Raw genomic sequence first — 23,263 nt, 5'->3', positions numbered from 1 at the left:
TCTCTCCTTGGTCATTTTCCAGGACCCCTAGGAATTGCTGATTACTCTGCCTCAATCTCTTCTCCATTAAGTGATGTTATCTTTGCAGGCACGTAGGCTATCTGAAGGTCTGTGCTAGCCATGCCTGATCATTTCAGCCATCTCATCCTCTTGCCCCAATTCCAGGTTGTTCTGTCTGCTCCACTCTGCATCTTTCTGAGTCCATGAAAGCGCGTGGGGAGAGCACAGATTCTGGTCCCTACCTATGGGCGCAGTCCTGCATGATGCTTGAGTATGCGTAACCCACAGAGCCTGTCTTCTGGGGCAGGCAGGGCCCACTTCCTAATGTAAGTGTAAGCAGAGTCAGAATGAGCTCTCCCTTGACATCTGGTGGTGAGCTGTGGAAAAGGCCTTCAGGGGCTGATCTCGTTTGCATGGGCACACCCACCCTGCCTAGCCTGATGGGACTGCTTGCCCAAATGGTCATTTTGGCTGCTATGGGATCCCCAGTCTCTTTGTTATTGGGGCAGGAGTAATAAAGGGTTTTTATCCTAGTTATGTGAATCAAGGACAGTAGAACTGTACTAGGCATTTTATGATTGAGGGACTCACCCTCAACTAAGCAGCACTTGCTAGGCCAGTTCCAAAGCCTAGTGAATAGAAAGAAGTTGGGGGCAGGCAGTTTCTGGTGGGGTGGGATGGGACTGGACTGGTTTGTGGGCTTCAAACACCACTTTGATCTTTCTTTTCTCCTCTTGTATATTAACAGAGCTAATTTAGATTCAATTAAATGTCTTGTTACATGCTGCAGAGCTGAAATCACTGATACCTAGGTCTAAGCATTAGACCTACTTTGGGCTAGTGGTGCTGATGCAAGAAGACTATACAGGTGCACTAGCAGTAAGGCTCCCTTACTAACAGCTGAAATCACTGAGAGCTGTGTTAAAGGGGGGGATGAAGACATACTGGCAAAATGGCTGGTGGAGAGGTATGGCTAGCGGTTTGGGTGGCTGGTGGAAAGACATGGTTAGTGGAATAGCTGGTGGAGAGGTGTGGCTGGCAGTGAAGACTGGAGCAGAATGCCACAGATGCTGTGGCAATCAGCTGTGCAGTAGAGCATGAAAGGTGCCTCCATACCTCTACCCCCTTCCACCCAGGCTGGAAGGTGAACTCTACAGATGAACTTCTGAACTCTGGGTCTGCACTGACCAAGGACAGCCTCTGCGAGTGGGGTAACTTTTGGGTTGCTGGACTTCAGAAGCCAAAGGGAAAGGACACGACCCAGTCTACTGGGGGGTGGGTCTTCTGGTTCATGGTTTGCATTTATGAACCCTAGTTGTGGTGTTTTCCCAATTTAATGCTGAGTTGTTTACCTCCTGTTATTAAAGATTTTTTGCTACACCGAGACTCTGTGCTTGCAAGAAGGGAAGTATTGCCTCTTAGAGGTGCCCAGGGTTGTGTGTGTAATTTTCCCAGGTCACTGGGTAGGGATTCGAGCTGTTTTGCATTGTATTGTTGAAAGGGAACCCCTGGGTACGGAACCCAGGCCTTGTTGCTGTTAACTCTGCCTGGTAGAAGGGTTACATAAGCATTGGCAATGGGCTAAAGAGGCAGTGTTAGGATCTGGACCCAGATTGGGTTTGGGCTATGCTGTGGGTTTGAGGCTAAATCAAGACTGGGGCTTGGGTTCAGATTTAATGGTGCCAAAATCTCATGAGCTGTTCATGTGCCATTGTGACCCTGAATGGCAGAACCCTTGCAAGAGCAGCCATTCTCATGAGCTTTCCACTGCATCTAAACTGGAACCAGAAAACAAGGCCCCTTCTGGGTTTGGGTCTGGCCTGGAACCAAAAGTACAGTACTGGGTTCAGCTACGATAGTTCAGATCTACAATTCCCCAGCTTCCAAAGGGGGCCCAATTCCAGGTCCTGGCATAAGCCTATCTTTCCTTGCTGTTGCTTGGAAGTGTTGGGCACGGAAGGCAGTGGCCACTGGCAACCCCCATTGGTCTTTCTGACACACTGTGCAGTGAAATGTCCATTGTGCAGCACAGCCAGACATTCCTGCTTCTCAAGTGTTCCTTGCGCCGAAGGAGAAGAAGAGGGGATCATCTCTTTTTATTGCCTTTCAAGTCTCTCTTTCCATCACTTTTCCCATTTCAGACTAAAGATTCTCACATTTCCACCTCTTTCAGTGGGTCAGAACTTGTAACACAGGCAGCAGAGCTAGCTGAATGTATTGTGTTCTCAAGAGCCAATATGCATTTGGGCTGAGGGAGTAGCCAATTTCAATCATAATAATTATTAATAGTTGCACTTATATGGCATCCAAACATTTCAAAGCCTTTTACAAACATTAATTAATCCTTACAGTAGTACATTATCCCCATTTGACACCTACGGGAACTGAAGCAGAGAAATTGAATGAGTTGCTCAAGCAAGTGAGTTAGCAGCAGAATTAGGAATAGAACCCAGGAGTCCTAGCTGCCTGGTTCCTGCACTAACCAATATCCCATCCTCTTCCTTTGGGTGAAGAAATCATTTTTCTTTTTAAATTATTTCAGATGCCTCTACACTTCTGCCTGAACCCCAATGTAGAGAGGTTAGCCCAGGCTCGTCTCTCTCTGGGGCGGCGGGGAACCACACCGCCTCACTACACCCAACAATACTGAAACCTCAGCAATATTTAAGTTCAGTTTGTAGGTCACTGCTTTCAGCTGCATGTCAAGGCTGGATATAAACTGAAACTATTTTATATGCAAATACTGTTTTGTAATCAGCAACAGCTTACTTTATTTGCAAGACTGGCATCAATATCTGTTAAAAAAAAGTAAGGTGTCTTTTTGTAGTGCTGTAGATAGATAGATAGATAGATAGATAGATAGATAGATAGATAGATAGATGATGATAATTTGTCCACTGTTCTATGTTGACCTTCTTTTGTCCTGCCTGGGTAGCAATTCTTAGGATATTCATAAAGGACACATTTGTGATGGTCTTAAGTGGCAACTAGATGACATGTTTCAGCAGTATTTACATGTAGGGGAAAGAAGTGTTACTCTGGCAGTGAAGGAACTATTTTTAAATAGAGAGAGTCAGCAGGAATAATTTTGCAAGCCTGCACATCTCTGCTGTACTACAAGGTGTTATAAAAATTGCAACTAGCCCGCCTATTATTCCCACGCCCGGGATTGAATCTGCCTTTTAACTGGGAGGTAACGTATCAACAGACACATCTGGGAGGAAGTACCTCCGAGGCTGCAATGACATGAACCTGTCATGCTGCAGTGTTTCCAAATACCCTTATGCCCCGCATGAGTCTGCTAACTGAATGCAATATTTTCCCCACACCAGTGGATGCCCAAACCCACCTTGGTGCTTCCCCTGATATTCTGCCATCTTCTGGAGCTTCACTCTACTCACCACTGGGACATCTATCCTCAGGCACCGACAACTGTGCAGAGTCACCTCTCTACTGATGTGCTTCCCACCATGAGAACTCTCCTACCCAACGTCCTCTCTCACCCGTGGGTGTGCCAGCCAGCTGCAGCACCCCCTTATGGGCATGCCAACTGGCAGCAGTACCCCTGTGCACCAGCAATCTCTGGCTTGCAATGCTGGGACACCTTCCCATGAAAAGCAGCCTTCTGGGCAGGCAATGAACCCACTGCCAACTATGATTACTGTTGTTGTTAGGTGTTATCACTGAATCATAGAACTGGAAGGTACCTCGAGGGGTCATCTAGTCCAGTCCCCTGAACTCAAGTCAGGACTAAGTATTATCTAGACCATCCCTGACAGGTGTTTGTCCAACCTGCTCTTAAAAATCCCCAATGATGGAGATTCCACAACCTCCCTAGGCAATTTATTTCAGTGCTTAACTACTCTGACAGTTCAGAAGTTTTTCCTAATGTCCAACCTAAACTGCCCTTGCTGCAATTTAAGCCCATTGCTTCTTGTCCTATCCTCAGAGGTTGTCCTATCCTCAGAGGTTATGATGGCAATAACAACAAAGAGACCTCGTCCTGGCCCAGGACCCCATTGTGTTAGGTGCTGGACAGGAGGGAGAGCACAAGGAAACACTCAGACAGTCTGGGTCAGCATGACACACAGTGGGTTCAGTCCACCACCAGCCTAACCGTTGTCAAGTTTCTTGTAGGCCTCATGGCAAAGGAGAGTTTTAAGCTGAGGGGGGAAACATGGCAGCAGCATTTCTGGTGCTACCAGGCCATTCTCTGAATGAATGCAACCTTAGCGCCAGGCATGGGTATGAAGCTAGATCATGGAACAGCCCTCATTGTCAATACCCACTGCTGTGGGTGGTGATTAGTTGGGCAAACCAAACACCAGCCTGTTTTCTGTCTGTGTGGTGTTACAGGGGCTGTTGTGATATGGTTGGGGCTGCCAGAGTTTTAGACAGAGTGGTACACCCATGTCAATAGCCACCAAGTCCTGCTCAGTGCTGTGACAGCCTGTGAGATCTTGTTTGTGAGCCATTAGCCTGATGGCCCTGCCAAAGGCTTCAAAGGAGCAGTATCTGCCCCACTCTGACCTGTAACAGACACCTCCCACAGTCCACTGGGCACCAGAGCAGGTTTTCAGCAGGGCTGAATCTGGGAACCTCAGGATTTAAAAGCATGAAGCTCAACTGCCTGTGAAAGCACCGTTAGCTCAAAGGCTGTAGAAGACTCAGAAATCTTTATATATGGTCCAACCACTAGAGGAGGACAGAGCCACAGCATGAGCATGGGGACAAGTGCATTTGAACTGGGCATACTGACTATTGATCCAACTGCAGACTCACAGGCACTGACTCTGCACTTTTCTGGGAGGGTTATGTAGGAAACAGGCCACACGTGCCTTCTTGTGTCTCCTGCTGCTCCATGAGAAGGAGCTGATCTTTTGGGACTGTGGCTGTGTTTGGATCATACGATTGCTTTCCTCTGTTGCATAGGCCATATGCACAAAGAGTTCTGACATGTGCTACCTCCCCTGGCTTCTATTTTAAGGCAAGGGCATGAGTTTTCAAAGTTTTCAGCCCACTCCAGCCATCACCTCCGAGAAGTGGCACCCACCCAGCTGCCGCCCAGGAGTCTGAATGCGTGTTTGTCTCATTCCTCTGCACTTTGAAACTGTCATTAAACAGTAACGTTGTTAACGGTGATAATTTCAGACGCTCACGATTTTCTGTTTCTCCTCCTTTGTAGATAATACTGAGCCTGAGTTAACCAAGGGCAAGCCCTGTGAGAACAAGCTGAACATGAATGAAAACATTCACTGTCCATTATCTTCTGCAGAGTATAATGAGCCACATACCTCGGGCTTGCAGCTAGCCATGTTAGCCTGTAATAATGGGAGTGAACAGCCAGCAGAGCCCACAAATCCCTCCAATGAAAAAGCCAGCCTCCTGAATAGCGCTGAGCCATCCAGAGCAAAGGAACGCAGAAGCTCAGCCAATGACAGAACTAGCCATGGGGCCGAACATCTGGAAATGGCACCAGACCTATGGAAGCAGAGCGAAATGCAGAGAAACAGGGTACAGCAAGCACAATCAGAGAGTGACAGCAGCAGTGTCAACAGTCTGGTGCTGACGAACGGTTTGCATGCAGAGTTTGAGCCGAGGAAGGAGAGGGACTTTGATGGCAAGGAGGTAACAGAGACGCAGGGCAGCACAGCGCCAAAGAGAAGTGATTCTGACTTGGAGGAGAGGGACTCGCCAAGCAAGGAGCTGTATAGCGAGCTGCTCAGTGGTGTGCATTTGCAGACCTTCCTGGACTCTCCAGAGGTGTTAAGTGCTGGGGACTCAGAGGAACAGCTAAGGTAACTGGGATTCTCTCTCAATTTGTTTCACTGCTTGGATTAATGTGCATCATATTTCCCCCACTTAAATCTAGGGGGGGAAACCATCAGGTCTACCATCAGGTCTAAAGCTCTCTCTCATGGTTGGCTTTGGCCCCAAATGAACCCTCCTTTACTGTCTTCTGTTGTATCATATCATTTTGCAAAGCTCTTGTCAAACAGTCACCATTATAGAGTCAACATTTGCCAATAACAAGAGTGTTCCTGGGAGCTGCTGTGCACTCCACCTCCCAGCGATTCAGGGCTTGATCCAAAACGCCTTGAAGTCAGTGGAAAGATTCCCATAGATTTCAATGGGTTTTGGATCAGGCTCTTTGATGGAAGCCGAGAGTATCTAGCACCTTGCAGGATCAAGCCGTATTTCCTTTTCTAAGGGGAAAACCACTGTGTAGTAAGTGCTGGCAAGGGCTGACTTGATTAGCAAGCACCTACGTTCGTTAGATGGGGTGTTTCGTAAATAAGAGTTTCGCTTCTTCTCTTCCTGTAACAAGTTAACGCCAGGGCTCAGCACTCCTATGCAACCCTACAATAACAAACCAGTGCTTACGTGCGATCCTGCAAGAGCAAACCCGTGTGCACTTTTGCTGCTGGGAAAAAAACAGTTGGCTAAAGAAGCAGCTTTCCCTTTCCACCTTCCCAAAGGCGATTGCTGTACATAGCAGTATGATGTAGATTATTTTCTGAGTGACACAAATTTCTTCCCATCGTTCCTCTGATTCCAGGAAAGGTTTTTAACACTACTGTGCCTTTCCCTTGCTGGAGAGAGGGAGTTTACAGATCTCCCTGAACACACACCACAAAACAAACCGTGATAGCTGCTACAGGGTCAGAGGGGAACAACCTGGGAGAGAGCAGAAACAAGAGAGCAGGAGATCCATGGGCACAGTGGGTTATAAAACGCTAGGAATACACATGCCTGCTTTCCACCCCCAGTGGCCCAGTGTATGTAATGATTGCTAGTACTGTGGTTTTATGTCCCATTCTTCCCCAACCCCCCCATGGCTGGAAGTTTACGAGTCTTCTACTGCCTGAGTCCCAATGGACTTGCGGTCAGATTTTTAGAGCTGTTTAAGCACCTAATTCCCAATTAAATCAATAGGAGTTAGGTGCCTAAATACCTTTAAAAATCTGGCCCTTAACCAGAGTACTGGAACGAGGGGTGCTGGGGATGCGGCAGCCCCTGCCCTGGACTCTTAGTTCATGCCACAGTGGTTCATGCTTTAGATCAACACGTGATAGGTTCATTCCCTTCACATGTCCTGGGTGTCTTTCCCAGGATTAACTGAGTTTGGTGCAGGGGGAGAGGGAAGGCTGGAATGGTCCTTTTCCTTATAAATCCCCTGGCTAACAACAGTTCCTCTCTGTGCAGCTTTCCTGCTCTCTGTGAAAAGGAAGCAGTCACTTCTGGTGCACCATGCTTTCTCTGCCCCAGGATCCAGCGGAGCCCCCACTGGGGGGTTAGAGATCTGCAGGGGGCAGGTCAGGGGCAATACAGAGGGCTGGTTGTGGGACTGGAGATGCAGGCATTGTCCCACCCCCAACCCTCACGGAAGAACCCATGGAGACTTAATGCAACTTGTAGCTTGATTTGCTATTTCACAGCCCCCTCTGTGCTGGGAATCCTGACTTGATGGGGAAGCAGGGGGGAGAGGGGGGATCTCTGACCATGCAGCTGCTCTTGGAGGGAGCCAGGGAGAGCCAAATTGGGGTCCAGAAGTGGTAAGGATGCACTGGGCTTCTGTGCAGATGGCACTGACCTCAGGATCCCCCAGAATCTACGGGGTTTGCTGATGGAACTGCTACCCCTTGCACTCCCCTGTGGAATGAGTTGGAGAGCGCTATGCGAGGGGATCTGCATGGGATTTTCTGCTTCCCTCCCCTCGGTATTTCCATGGGCACTAGTGGTCCAAGCCCTAATCAGCACAGAGTCATTGTCCTAGGTGATTCGTACACCACAGTACATGTGGGATCCCAGCGGCAGAAAGAGGCTGCAGGGAGTCCAAAGAAGAGCAATCAGAGTGGTTAGTGAGGTGCCTGGTCTGATGTGAGAGGAGAGAGTACAAAGATCTGGAATGATTCTGGATGGGGATGTGAGAACTGTTTCACAAGGGTGCTGCACATTAGGAAACCTAATTTAGGGAAGGTTTCCTAATGTGAGATCAACGATCTTGTGGAGCAATCTTCTTAGAAAAGAGGTGGCCCCATTGCTTGACTTATGCAAAACCAGCATGGACAAAAGCAAACAGTGTTTGGCTGATGTTTGTTTGAGTCCCAAGTAGCTACTCAGTTCCCTAAGAATGAGTTTTAATTCCTGTCAGTGTCTGGGGCATGGTTATCCTCCTTGATGCCTTCTGTTAGATGGTAGTTTAGCAATGGGGAGGGCGGGCTGGACACTTTGCAAGCGGGAGAGCAGCAAATTGTGCTGCCCACCAGGATCCACAACCTGAGACTAGGAGAAACTCCACATCAGTTCATTGAAACGGCTCTTCAGAGGTCTGGCCAAGAGCTAATGGTGAGAGTGGTGACCCTCTGAGAGCTTCTGCCTGGACCAAAGCCAGAAGCAGTAGCAACATGGCTTCAGTGAACATACAAGACACCAATTAAAAATATAATAAAAGAACTGGTGTACAGTGACGCATGCTAATATCAATGGAATCCTTAATATATTGCGCAAGCTCCAAACTAATGGAGGAATAAAGCCTTCTCTCAGATCACTTGCAGAACAGTTCTCCGCTGAAGAATTAGGGCTCAAGAAAGATGTAACGGTGGTTCACCATTGGAGGAGTAATGATTTTAAGGTTCTGGGCATGCTAAAGGTGTGAAGTTCTGAAATGGCAGACCAACGGTTTGGAGAGAGTACAATCAGACTGTGTTCTGTATTCCAATAACTAATTTTGCTATTTATGTATTTACTTAGGTTAATTTATAATCTGTTTTAAATTCTAAGCCCAGTACATAGGGAAAAACACACCCCAGAAACAACTGCAAAATGCTTATATAACTGCCACACTATAACTGACAGCCCTGCCCGGAAACATCTCTTGGTTACCAGGAGGGAGCCAGATTCTTTCCCTCTGTTCCAGCTGCTTTGTGCTGCTCAACAGTCTGTTGTGTCACAGTTATGAAAGCATCATAGTTATGAGAGGTTGAAGCATCTGGGGTGGGGGAAAATTCATCATTGGTGTAAGCAGGTGCAACTCCACTAAAATCCACAGCGATCCATCTGCTTGCACTAGGGCTGAATTTGGCCCAATATGTCATAACCAATGTGTCTTCATTCATTATCTGCAAAGCTGACCATCCCCCATATTCTGGCCTTGAATAGCCTGTGTGACTCATTAGGTGAGACCAAATTCAGAGCTGGGGGGACTAGGTGAGATTCTGTGGAAGTCAGTGGAATTGAACCAGCTGTGAATGTGGCCTATTCTTTTACTTTTTGTAAGTGAATGTATTGTTCTTTGCTTCCCCCATTTTGTGCAGTGGATGCCTGTCACAAAGCATCTAAACCCTGTTTAATATATCCTAATTAGTAATTAATAGTTAACTGATAATTCATTTATAATTACCAATTCATTTGCATTTGTATAGCATGTTTCATCCAGAGATCTCAAAGGCCTTTACAAAGGTGGGTCAGTCCCATTAACCCATTTTACATATAGGGAAACTGAGTTGCCTAAGGTCACTTAGTGAGTCAGTGTCAGAGCTGGGAAAAGAGCTCTGGGCTCCACAAACCTGGTCCCATGCCCGACCTTTGTATGTGTTAGCAACATTTTCACATGAAATATTTAGTAACAAACAAGGAAACAGCAACAACTTTGGATGTGTCTGCTGTCATTTCCATATATTAGCATACATTTGCACTCTCCCATTTACATACATTTCTACTCTGATTTATGCAAATTCCCCTACACAACATTCAGCAAAGCTTTTGTTTTCCCAAGCCTCACTAAAGTTTTCACTGTGTGTTTTATCCCCAAGCCCAGTTCTCTGCCATCAGCTGCTCGGGCCTGGGTGGAGCCTTGATGGTAAAGAAAATTCTCCTGGGAGCCAGGTTGGGAGGGTAGAGGGCAGACTGGTCTGCCAGTGTGGCTCTGACTGCCGGAGCAGAGCCCAAGGCTGGTATGTAGGGTAGTTAAGGTCCCTGCTCTACCACAGGCTTCCCGTGTGACCTGGGGCAAGTCACTTGGCACCTCACTCCCAGTGATTTCAGTGCAAGTTAGGAGCCTATGTGCCCTTGAGAATCTGGGCCGTAGCTGCTCTGTTGCCTTAGTTCCCCATCTGTAACGTGGGGTTAATGGCCCTTCCTTCCCTGCCGGGGATGGTGTGAGAACTACCTGGCACATCACAAGGTGTTCAGATAGTGCAGGAACAGGGCCAGATAAGTATGTTGGACCAACCGTACCCTTGTATATCCCCAGTAACACTGGGCTGCTTTCAGCTCCAGCCTGATGCTTTTCAGCTGCTTATAGTAACGACTCTCTCCGCTGCCTGTAGTGTTCTTACTGCCAGTTACCTTATACGTTCTTCTTATTTATAACATGGCAGTGCCGAGGGGCCCCAGGGACGACCCAAGCCCCACTGAGCTCCATGCTGTACACACACACGCACTGTTGCAGGATGACTGGCCCCTTTAAGACCAGCCTCTGGGCCTGCTCAGTTGCCTCCCAACTGGGCTGATGAGAAGGCAGCTGGCCCATGTAAAGAGGAGAGACTACTCTAGAGGAGGAGTGAGGCAGGGGCAGGTGAGAGCAGCCTGAGAGCAGAAGGAAGGTGCTGCAGGAGCTGCTGCTGGTGACTTCAGTTGGGAGGGCTGGGGAGCCCTGTTGCATCTGGGTTAGGCTTAAAGGGGCAAAAAACAAGGGAGATGTCATGCTAGGAGTCTACTACAGGCCACCTAACCAGGTGGAAGAGGTGGATGAGGCTTTTTTCAAGCAACTAACAAAATCATCCAAAGCCCAAGATTTGGTGGTGATGGGGGACTTCAACTATCCGGATATATGTTGGGAAAATAACACAGCGGGGCACAGACTATCCAACAAATTCTTGGACTGCATTGGAGACAACTTTTTATTTCAGAAGGTTGAAAAAGCTACTAGGGGGGAAGCTGTTCTAGACTTGATTTTAACAAATAGGGAGGAACTCGTTGAGAATGTGAAAGTAGAAGGCAGCCTGGGTGAAAGTGATCATGAAATCATAGAGTTTGCAATTCTAAGGAAGGGTAGAAGGGAGAACAGCAAAATAGAGACAATGGATTTCAGGAAGGCAGATTTTGGGAAGCTCAGAGAGCTGATAGGTAAGGTCCCATGGGAATCAAGACTGAGGGGAAAAACAACTGAGGAGAGTTGGCAGTTTTTCAAAGGGACACTATTAAGGGCCCAAAAGCAAGCTATTCCGCTGGTTAGGAAAGATAGAAAATGTGGCAAAAGAGCACCTTGGCTTAACCACGAGATCTTGCACGATCTAAAAAATAAAAAGGAGTCATATAAAAAATGGAAACTAGGACAGATTACAAAGGATGAATATAGGCAAACAACACAGGAATGCAGGGGCAAGATTAGAAAGGCAAAGGCACAAAATGAGCTCAAACTAGCTACGGGAATAAAAGGAAACAAGAAGACTTTTTATCAATACATTAGAAGCAAGAGGAAGACCAAAGACAGGGTAGGCCCACTGCTTAGTGAAGAGGGAGAAACAGTAACAGGAAACTTGGAAATGGCAGAGATGCTTAATGACTTCTTTGTTTCGGTCTTCACCGAGAAGTCTGAAGGAATGCCTAACATAGTGAATACTAATGGGAAGGGGGTAGGTTTAGCGGATAAAATAAAAAAAGAACAAGTTAAAAATCACTTAGAAAAGTTAGATGCCTGCAAGTCACCCGGGCCTGATGAAATGCATCCGAGAATACTCAAGGAGCTAATAGAGGAGGTATCTAGCCTCTAGCTATTATCTTTGGAAAGTCATGGGAGACAGGAGAGATTCCAGAAGACTGGAAAAGGGCAAATATAGTGCCCATCTATAAAAAGGGAAATAAAAACAACCCAGGTAACTACAGACCAGTTAGTTTAACTTCTGTGCCAGGGAAGATAATGGAGCAAGTAATTAAGGAAATCATCTGCAAACACTTGGAAGGTGGTAAGGTGATAGGGAACAGCCAGCATGGATTTGTGAAGAACAAATCATGTCAAACCAATCTGATAGCTTTCTTTGATAGGATAACGAGCCTTGTGGATAAGGGTGAAGCGGTGGATGTGGTATACCTAGACTTTAGTAAGGCATTTGATACGGTCTCACATGATATTCTTATCGATAAACTAGGCAAATACAAATTAGATGGGGCTACTATAAGGTGGGTGCATAACTGGCTGGATAACCGTACTCAGAGAGTTGTTATTAATGGTTCCCAATCCTGCTGGAAAGGCGTAACGAGTGGGGTACCGCAGGGGTCTGTTTTGGGACCGGCTCTGTTCAATATCTTCATCAACGACTTAGATATTGGCATAGAAAGTACGCTTATTAAGTTTGCGGATGATACCAAACTGGGAGGGATTGCAACTACTTTGGAGGACAGGGTCATAATTCAAAATGATCTGGACAAATTGGAGAAATGGTCTGAGTTAAACAGGATGAAGTTTAACAAAGACAAATGCAAAGTGCTCCACTTAGGAAGGAAAAATCAATTTCACACATACAGAATGGGAAAAGACTGTCTAGGAAGGAGTACGGCAGGAAAGGGATCTAGGGGTTATAGTGGACCACAAGCTAAATATGAGTCAACAGTGTGATGCTGTTGCAAAAAAAGCAAACATGATTCTGGGATGCATTAACAGGTGTGTTGTGAGCAAGACACGAGAAGTCATTCTTCCGCTCTACTCTGCTCTGGTTAGGCCTCAGCTGGAGTATTGTGTCCAGTTCTGGGCGCCGCATTTTAAAAAAGATGTGGAGAAATTGGAAAGGGTCCAAAGAAGAGCAACAAGAATGATTAAAGGTCTTGAGAACATGACCTATGAAGGAAGGCTGAAAGAACTGGGTTTGTTTAGTTTGGAAAAGAGAAGACTGAGAGGGGACATGATAGCAGTTTTCAGGTATCTAAAAGGGTGTCATAAGAAGGAGGGAGAGAACTTGTTCACCTTAGCCTCTAAGGATAGAACCAGAAACAATGGGTTTAAACTGCAGCAAGGGAGGTCTAGGTTGGACATTAGGAAAAAGTTCCTAACTGTCAGGGTGGTTAAACACTGGAACAAATTGCCTAGGGAGGTTGTGGAATCTCCGTCTCTGGAGATATTTAAGAGTAGGTTAGATAAATGTCTATCAGGGATGGTCTAGACAGTATTTGGTCCTGCCATGCGGGCAGGGGACTGGACTCGATGACCTCTCGAGGTCCCTTCCAGTCCTATAATCTATGAATCTATGAATTATGGGAAGGTTTGTGCAGTGGCCCCTAGGAATGAGGGGAAGAGCCAGTATGGGCCGTGTAAACTGGCCCCAGAGCTAGGGATTGGCTCGGGGGCTGGGGGGGTTAGATCCCAGGAGCAGAGGTAGGACTAACAGAGGAGGAGGCCTGGGGGAGTGAGACACTGCAGGGAACCTTCTCACAGGAGATCTGAGTTGGGGCCACAGGAGAAGACTCGAGGGAGAGGAGTGGGCCTAGGAGTCTTGGGTGGATGGCCTGGAGAGTGGGGCCCTGGGGCAGAGGGGTTAATGGCTCTCTGGTGGGTAGGGTGACCAGATTTTTATAGGAACAGTCCCAATATTTGGGGCTTTGTCTTACATAGGTGCCTATTACCCCCGCACTCCTTGTCCCAATTTTTCACAGTTGTCGTCTGGTCACCCTTCTGGTGGGGGAACTGGAAATGGTGACTTTTGAATGAGATTGAAGAGCTGCTGCATTGTAACTTTGGGGTTTGGGGAAGAACTGATTTCCCTATGACGGATCTGTAGACTGTGCCAGTGTTGCTGCATAAAGGGTTTGAGAGATGCTAGTCCTTTGCATGTGCAGATGAAGGGGAAACTGAGGTGGGCTGTGCCTGTATTGCTGAAATTGTCTGCAGGAGGGTGCCTGACAGGGGTTTGTCCTGAAACACTCACATAGTGAAAGACAGTGCCTGCCTCAAAGAGCTTACAGTCAAAATAATGAAGCTAGACACAGGGTGGGTGAGGAAACCTGTGAGTCAGAGAGAGGCAAAATGACTCACCCAAGATCATACAAGGAAAGGAGACTCGAGGAGCTTGGTTTGTTTACCCTAACCAAAAGAAGGCTGAGGGGGGATATGATTGCTCTCTTTAAATATATCAGAGGGATAAATACCAGGGAGGGAGAGGAATTATTTCAGCTCAGTACTAATGTGGATACGAGAACGAATGGATATAAACTGGCCGTGGGGAGGTTTAGGCTTGAAATTAGACGAAGGTTTCTAACCATCAGAGGGGTGAAATTTTGGAACAGCCTTCCGAGGGAAACACTGGGGGCGAAAGACCTCTCTGGCTTTAAGATTAAGCTAGATAAGTTTATGGAGGGAATGGTTTGATGGGATAACGTGATTTTAGTCAATTAATCAACAGCGTGCCATTGCTGGTAAATAGTATCAATGGTCAATGAGGGTCTGGCTAGAGAATCTTGCCTGCATGTTCTACTGATTGCCATATTTGGGGTCAGGAAGGAATTTTCCTCCAGGGTAGATTGGCAGAGGCCCTGGAGGTTTTTCGCCTTCCTCCGCAGCATGGGGCGGGGGTCGCTAGCTGGAGGATTCTCTGCGACTTGAAGTCTTTAAATCACAGGATTTGGGGACTTCAACAGCTGAGTCAAGGGAAAGCGGGTGGGGCAGCTTTTGTGGCCTGCATCATGCGGGAGGTCAGACTAGATGATCATAATGGTCCCTTCTGACCTTAAAGTCTATGAGTCTATACAACATGGCCATACAGCCCAGGTCTCCTCCTGACTCCCAGACCAGTGTTTTATCCACTAGATCACACTGCCTCCCCCTGTGCACAGGCATGGCGGCTCAGCTATATAGCACACTGACAGTAGCTCTCTGCTTCCCTCCTCCCAGCACACCTCCAGTAGGCAATGCAGGATTTGGTCCTTTAGGGAACCTGTACGTGAGTTTCCTTTACCACTGAGATCAAATCATTTTTCTTATAAATTGTCTGTTCATGGAAATATTTTCATTTAATTAGGACTTCAAAACAGCAGGGGGATCTTTAAAAGAAAATTCAGCAAACTTTTTTCAAAGGGGTGCCTCAGACCCTTAGACAGCTATCGTGGCCCCTAAGTTTGAAAATGTTGGCCTCTGCCAATGCATTTCTTCCACAGAAGATGAATGGCCAGACAGTGCTCCAAATCCATTCAATAAAACCTTAACACAACTCTTCAGGAGGCTGCTGCCTTCAGTGCAGAACATTAAAGGCCTAATTTCACTCGTGTTCTTTCCAGACACAAGACTCAGTACTGCCAATACAGCAAATGCGGTTCTAAGTTATTATGACTAATTAACCAGCAAGAAATGAAATGTAAACAATTTTATGCATAAAAATCCAGCTCAGTTCAGTTGCATAAATAACCATTGCTCTGCATGTGTTGCCATGAGCATTAATGATGGAAAGAATGATTGGAAAAGAGCCTAGGCAATTTGAGATATCATTACTCCAATACAGTTACAAAGACTTATGAGTGTAATGCAAGTAAATATATGGATCCTAGCTTATGTATAAAGCAAACTCCTTCCATGCTATTTAATATTTCAGTACCGAACTTTTCTCTGTGGGCAGGCCACTCCAACACACAAGATCAAGTTCAATCAGATTCAGGGTCTGACCTTATCTGAAATCTCAGGGCTTGTTTACACGACGCAGTAGTGCACAGTAGTGGGATGTGAATTCTAATGCACACCAATGATTCACCCACTAGGTAGACCCTGCTGGTGCACACGAAAAGTGCATGCTAACAAGGTAATGTTTGGAATGGGACTCAGGAACTTTTAGTGTGCGCCAACAGTGTCTATGCAGGCCAGTTAGTGTGCGACAAGTTGGTGCACATTAGAATTCACACCCTACTGATGCGCACTGTTGCGCCATGTGGACAAGCCCAAAGCTGAGTGTTGGCTGAGTCAGGTCCAGGACGTGTCTATGGGCCTGAGTGTTAGAGAGTCTATTTCTAATCTCTTTAAAATTCTTTCCTGTTGGTGAGGGATGAAAATCTTTTGACCTTGACTATGATTGTCTCGCTTCATCTCTGATGAAAGGTGTCACCTCACTTTGTTTCCCTCTTGGGCGCTGGTCTTGACTGGTTGCAGGCTGCCTCCCCAGGAGTTGTTGCCCGCCTTCCTTCTCTACACTTGTGTTGCAGACATTTACGTTCAGGGTGGCTTCCCCTTCGTACAAAAGATAGTCACGGCCTGTTCTTTGTGTCACTCAGCCTTAGCGGTATGGATCTTGGGAGCCAACAGTGCAATTTCTGATTGCACCATCTCTTACCATTCACATGGGTTCTCTCTACGGGGAGCTCAAAGGCTGTCAACAACAAAGGTAAAAGGTCTGGAAGGTAGACATGGATAGGCTAAGAGGAGTGAATGGATAAAAGAAGACAGTACGGGGGAAGCTGGCACTGCTTTGTAGACCGAGAGCTCCAGCACAGCCAACGGGACTATCTGTCCTGAGAACTAAAATTCTCTCTCACCCCCACACAAGTGTGCTGACTTTTTGGGAGGGTGTGGTAAGGAGGCAAAGGCCCAGAGCTTCTTGTTAGTACAAACAGAACACAGAGTAACAAATGGGTTTCAGCTGCAGGAGGGGAAATTTAAGTTAACTATGATGGTAATTGTTGCAAACAATTTAGCAAAGGAAGAGGCTGCCAAGGCAGGCTGTGGAATCTCCGTTGCTGGTGGTGATTACAGATATGAGATCAGGTGGATGGCCTCTCCGAGGTTCCTCCTATTTTGCAGGAAGGAAGGGATCACTCTGGTCAGGAACTCATTTCCGTGTGATGGAACTCGCCCTGGAGGGCAGAGTGAGGGGTGACACAAAGTAGTTTGACAAGAGTGAAATTCAGCGAAACTCACAAATATGGTGATATTGTTGGTGTTTTTCTTAAAGCCCGAGCACCCGGAGTCAGGTGAGAATCTCAGCTTTGTTTAAAAATTAAAGTTTCGAGCCCTTGAGGGTGTGCAGACAAGCTTGAAAATGTGAGCCCTGACAACTCAAAAGCTAGAGGATCACTTAAAAGAACCCAAGAGTTATTTATTAAATCTCATGACTTTGGAGTGGCCTTATGATATTTGAATGCTTGGGGTTGGCAATGCCAGGTTTGTCCTTGCTTGCTGTCCTTCACTGGCTCCCCTTCTCCAGCGCATCAGGCACATATTTCCTGTCCTCACCTTTCGGGCCTCACACCAGAGAGTCCTTCCTTACCTATCCAGTCTAACTGTTTATCACAATGCCAGCTCCGCCTTCTGCCTCCCAACGATGCCAGCTTCGATCATCTGCTTGTCTGCTTCCCCCATAAGCACTGTCACACTTCCTCCTGTGCTGCCCCTTGTGCATGAGAAGAACTCCCCATAAGAGCCCAGAAAGCCGTCACTGGGTCTGTGTTTGAATCCCTTCGTAAAACCTACATCTGCCGGGATGCCTAACGAATCACTGGCATTGGGTAGGCTGGAAGCTCATATCACTGATCACACACATCTGTCTCCGCTAGAACCACTCCCACCTACCTGTCTGTTAGTCATCGGTCACCTCTTGTCTGTATCTTATTACACTGTGAGCTCTCTGGGGCAGGGAGTGGCATTGAGACGTTGGTATGTGCAATGCCCAGTGCTTTGAAGCTCTGATCCCTGGCTGGGATCCTTAGGGTGTTAGGGCAATTCTAGTGATAATAATGAAGCCCTACAAAGCATTGGCCATCCACCTGCCTGCCCAGTAATGCTGTGCAGGGAATCAGTCCCCATGCTCACTGAGAACGATAAAGGGTCAGTTAGAGGGCGGGGCCCCTCAGTGTGTCACCGCACAGCGTCACCTCTTTGAATTTGCTACACTGAAGAAGGCAGTGGCCGTGCAATAGTGAAAAGAGCTGTGGTGAAAAATGCAGCTTTGCAGTCTGAGCCCAGTAGAGCAATCAGCTGCAGCAGGATGTGTGTTCACCCCGCGTCCAGCTGAGATCTTCCAAGACACCTCAAACCTGCCCGATATTCTGAAATTGCTGAGCACCCACCCACCCTCTGGCACTGGTAAGGGGTCCCAAGCTGGGCACCTGCCATAACCACGGGTTTCCTGCCCCCCGACTCAGGTAACTGCTGCCATTGCGGAATTTCACTCTTGCTCCAAGGACCCAGTGAGCAGAAGCTCACAGCTCAACATGGCAGATGCTTTTCAAAGGCCACTACAGGAAACCCAGTCACCACAGTCACAATAGGTCCCCCCACTTTTGCAGGCCTTGTGGTGCCACTGCCCCAGCTCCCCGTATGCCTCCCATGCAGGCCCCTAGTGCCGTGTTCCAGCACTTCTTCTCTTAGGACTCCACAGCTGTGTAGAATAGTACCGAAGCCTTGGCCAGGGTCTGCGCCTCAGACCTATTGCATTGAATTGCAGATTGCATCAGCCACCCAAGCAGGGCCACCAGGGAGTGGCTTACTACTGCCGGGTGCCTTGTCTCAGGTATTTAAAGTGAAGTCATCAACCCCTTCCTCCCAGCCTCCAGGAAGCCCCCCCTCTTCTTCCAGCATTAGTTGGGAGCCACGTGGCCACTTTCAAACTCACCCTTTCTAGCAGGAGCCCAGTGTTGGGTTTTGTCAATAGAAACTGAATTCAGAGAGGGTGTCAGCGCTGGAAATCATGTGGCTGTTGGGCCACAAAACGGCTGCTGAAAGGGCCACCCTCTCTTTCCTGCCCCCTGCTGCCCCAAGACCATGCTCTCCCTCCTCCTTTTGATCCTCCCCTGCTTAGGAAGCTGAATCTGCTGACCTAACACCTCTCCCATTGTAGCCTTGTTTTGACCCATGTTTTCTCTTAGAATCAGCCTTGGTTTCCCTTTGGAGCACCACCGCCTCCATTCCCAGCCTGTTTGAAGGTTTTGGGGCAGCTGGGCAGCTTTGCCTGGAAGGTTTAAACCAGGAAACTGGTTGGAAGCTGGGTTAGGGCCCTGATTCGTTTTCTTCAGATGAAGCACTTAGGAGAGTGGGACGGGAATGCATCCCATGGACAGAGGGAAAGAAGGGGTGGAGGGATGAGAGAACGGAGGCAGAAGAGGGGAAGTAAGAGGGAATGACAGAGAAGGCTAGGGTGAAACAACAGCCTTTGGCTTTCTTTGCAGCCAAACCCTTTGATATTTAAAATGAGGCATGCTGGTTTATGTTAAGCAGGGTAAAATGGAAGCAGGGGCAGCTTCAGGCACCAGCACAGCAAGCGCGTGCCTGGGGCGGCATGCCGATCGCTGTGAGGGTGGCAGTCAGGCCGCCTTTGGCGGCATACCTGCGGAAGATCCAGCAGTCCCACGGCTTCGGCGGCAATTCAGCGGCGGGTACGCAGAAGGTGCGTGACTGGCAGATCACCTGCAGAAACGCCGCCGAAGCTGCGTGACCAGCGGACTGCGCGCAGGTGTGCCGCCGAAGGCCGCCTGACTGCCGTGCTTGGGGCAGCAAAAAACATAAAGCCGCCCCTGAATGGAAGTAAAGGGGAAGAGAGTAAAAACATTTGCCCCTCTTTCCTTGAAAAATTAAAAGAAAGATGACCTGCAAAGGGTTTTCAAAACATTGGGTTTGTGTCCTTATTTTTGCTGTTTTAAAATGGAGAAAGAGGCCTGGGAGGAGTTTTTTTAAGAGTGTATGTGACCCTGTTCACTGTAGAACTTGTGGGTATAGCAAATCTGGTCATCCCTGGTTTTGCAGCAGGACGTCTCAGAGGGCTTTGGGATATTTATTGTGGCCTCTCCCTCCTTCATGGGAAAGGTGAAGGTGTTGGATCTTTAACGAAGACATCCATTCTGCACAACATTAATTAGTCATTGATGTTAAATTGGGGGCCAAACAACTCCAAGGGAGGGAATGCTGTAGTGAGCTGCTCAGGGGAGTGCAGTCCAGAACTCACAACCTGGGGAGAGGGTGCAAAGGCACCATTAAGTCAACTTCATGGTCTCCCACTCCTGGGCTGTTCTGGGGGCTTTGGAGGCCCTGGTGGAACTTAGACAGCTCTAGCAGCCTCTTCAAGTTATGACAGCCTCCCCGCAGGTTGCCCTATGGGTTGCAGCGCTACTCAGAATCTCTGCAGTGTTGGGTGCTGTGTCCTTTGACATACCCTCTAGGCAGGGGGTTCTCAGGAAGAGGGCTTATGGTTCTCTACCACAGCGCCTGTACCAGGGCTGCCACTTGGTCTCATAGATCCCAGTTACACTGCCCCAGCCCTTTTGTTCAGCCTAAAGGCGCCAGAATGGGGGTGAGGGTCTCACCCAAAGAATGGCTGAAAACACTTTCCCCTCTCTGGTCCTCAGCATTCGCTCGTATCACTCTTGGGATGTAATTGGTTCTTCAGGCATCGTAGTCTTCCAGGGCGAATGAGATCTGAATTTCTAATGTCAAAATCAAGCAGGAAAAAATAAAATCATTGGAAAAACAAATCAGTAACTGGGCAGTCTAGCCCTTTTAAGGAGTTCGATGCCAGCCAATCCTATTGCTTGACATGACCTCTTTAAGAAATAGGTATTTAAGGGAGCAGCAGACTAGCTGGTAATCATGGAGCTACCTCCTGAAGATGCGAAAAGCCCAGCTGTGAGCTGGCTCAGGGAAGCAGGGTTGTAATCTGGCTACTAGTGGGCTGGGGGGGAGAGGGCGTGAATTACACAGCTGGTCATTTCTTGGCATGCAAATAGAATTATACTGACCTAAAGCTGGGGTAGTGGAGTAGTGACTCAGCCTCAGGAGGTTCATGTGAGCTGCCCAACCTTTCCTGCTCACAGTTATTCCTAGAGGTACCTTTTCAGACTAGCACATAGACACATTCATCCCCCCGGCAATTCAGCACTACGAACAGATGCTTCCTAAGCGCTGCTTCAAACTTTAGAGCTGGGTGGGAAATTCTTTTCCTGTCTCAGGAAAATGTTTGAGATTTTTTTGAATTTTTTTCACACACAAATTGGGAGGAAAAGTTGAAAGTTCAAAATTTTTCACAAACTGACAATAAAAAACAATCTGTTCACGTCAATTGAAATATTTTCTTTGGAAATTTTGGTAGATGTTGACCTTTTTACTTTATAGTAAAACGATTTACAAAATCAGCTTAAATATCACAACAAAAATATTTTCAAATGGAAAAAATGGAATATTTTGTTTCAAAAACATCAAAATGGGACTTTTTCGTTAATTTTGAAGAAAAATGTCCAAAAATTTTTTGACGGGAGAAATTCACCGAAGAAGACAACCCTTTCCTGCAAACGGTTTTCATTGTGATGGATCAACATCTTCTGACAAAAATGTTTCATCAGAAAGTTCCCACCAACTCTCTGCAGCATGCACTTTGGTAATCAAGCTTCACAAACAGCTGAACCTTTAGCCATGGAAGCCGTTCACTCCATCAGATGGGTTGTATCACCTGAGTCGCAGTTTGTGGCTGTTTTTCACAGGGAAACGCTCCTTCTGCTTCAGTGTTCCATTCTGCCATTCCTCGGGAAAACATCCACAAACTGTGATCCTAATGAGCAAGCGTGTCTACATGATGCTTAGCCAACGGTACCATCAGTGAGCAGTTTCTATACGCATCATGAAAGGCTGCTGGCCTTTAGAACGAGCAGCAAGATTCAGAGATACCACGGTGGGAGGATAATAGCTTGGCCCCCTGCATCACTGCAGGAGAGGAGTCATTGTTCTGCAGAATCCATAGTAGCTCTCTGTTTAGGGTCACTGCGCATACACCTAGTGGTAGCGTTCCTATGCCTTTCCATGACAGGCCAGTCCATTGTCTATGGGTATGTCTACACTGCAAAAAAAACATGCTGAAGCGAGCCTCAGAGCCTGGGTCAACTGACTTACGCTCGCAGGGCTCGCACTACGGAGCTAAAAACAGTAGTGTAGCTGTCTGGGCTCAGGTGAAGCCCAGGCTCTGAAACCTGGCAAGGAGGGTGGGTCTCAGCGCCCAAGCTCCAGTCCAAGCTTGAATGTCTACACCAGGGATCGGCAACCTTTGGCACGGGCCCACCAGGGTAAGCACCCTGGTGGGCCGGGCCAGTTTGTTTACCTGCCCCGTGCGCAGGTTTGGCCGATCACGGCTCCCACTGGCTGCAGTTCGCCGCTCCAGGCCAATGGGGGCTGCGGGAAGCAGCGTGGGCTGAGGGATTTGCTGGCCACCACTTCCCACAGCCCACATTGGCCTGGAGCGGTGAATCGCGGCCAATGGGGGCCGCAATCGGCCGTACCTGCGGACGCAGCAGGTAAATAAACCAGCCCCGCCCGCCAGGGTGCTTACCCTGGTGGGCTGCGTGCCAAAGGTTGCTGATCCCTGATCTACACTGCTATTTCTAGCCCAGTAGTGACAGCCCAAGTCAGTAGATGCAGGTGTTGAGACGTGCAGCCGTACCTTAAGTGACTTCTCTTGCAAAGTGCATCCTGGAGTTTAGCCTGTGGTACATTTTTTTTTCCTGTGATGGGGCACATCTGCCCCACACTGGCACCACTGGGGTTAACTGTGAATTGAAGGCTAAGGAAGCCAGGTCCCTCTGTCCCCACTGGGCATGCTCAGCCTGGAGACAGGATATAAAGGGAAGCAGCTGAGTTTAGTTGGGCCAGACTACCGAGGAGGCAGGACGCATATTGTGAACTCCCTCCACGGAGCTCTGGGAGCCTCAATTCACAGAGGCCAGGCATGCCGAACCCCAGGCAGACATTGGACGGACAGCAGAGACCTGGGAGGGGACTGAATTGCCGCAGACCTCATCAGCAGACGACCCCATGGACTGCTGTACTAGGAGATTGGGTAGGAAGTGGTCCAGGGGATATAGACACTAGTCCAGTCTTAGGACAGAGGAATCTGTTGGCGTGTTTTGGGTGGATCCCCGCTGACCCAGTGGCAGAACACTCCGCCACTGTTAGGGCCCTAGGCTAGGTAGGCCCAGGTCCCCCTATCCCCTGCTGCCAGCCCCCACTGGGGTGGCAGCTCCCCCATTTTAGGACTAGAGATTGCAGTTGTCTACCGTTCATCAGAGTCAGAATGCTAAACTATTGAGCACACCAAACTGTGTGTTTGCTGCTCTGCCCTGCTTGAGGGCCTGAGTCCCTGGGTGGTGGCCCAATCTGCCCTAACTGCTAGGCCATGCTGCCCTGAGAGCAAGGACAGCCCTAAAGGATTCTGACTACTGCCCTGGGAGCAAGGGTAACCCAAAGGACTCTGATTGCTAGGTCACACTCTCCCGTTTTGTGGGTTAGACTGTCAGAGAAACCTTGGGGCTTAAGCTC

At 48.0% G+C, this 23,263-nt stretch overlaps 1 protein-coding gene across 1 annotated transcript in view; it reads left to right on the top strand.

The window, feature by feature from the left end:
- Positions 1 to 23,263, top strand: part of PSD2 (pleckstrin and Sec7 domain containing 2) — a 144,123-nt gene that overhangs the window by 40,437 nt on the left and 80,423 nt on the right. The window contains exon 2 of the mRNA XM_005280822.5: positions 5,186 to 5,798. Within this exon, the coding sequence (XP_005280879.1) occupies positions 5,239 to 5,798 (560 nt within the window). The 5' untranslated portion in view covers positions 5,186 to 5,238. The remainder of the gene's footprint in view (positions 1 to 5,185; positions 5,799 to 23,263) is intronic.

Source organism: Chrysemys picta, chromosome 8 (assembly GCF_011386835.1).
Source record: "Chrysemys picta bellii isolate R12L10 chromosome 8, ASM1138683v2, whole genome shotgun sequence".
Classification (NCBI taxonomy): Eukaryota; Metazoa; Chordata; order Testudines; family Emydidae; genus Chrysemys; species Chrysemys picta.
The sequence above is the reverse complement of the archived record's forward strand: the minus strand, read 5'-3'. Positions and strand labels throughout refer to the sequence as shown.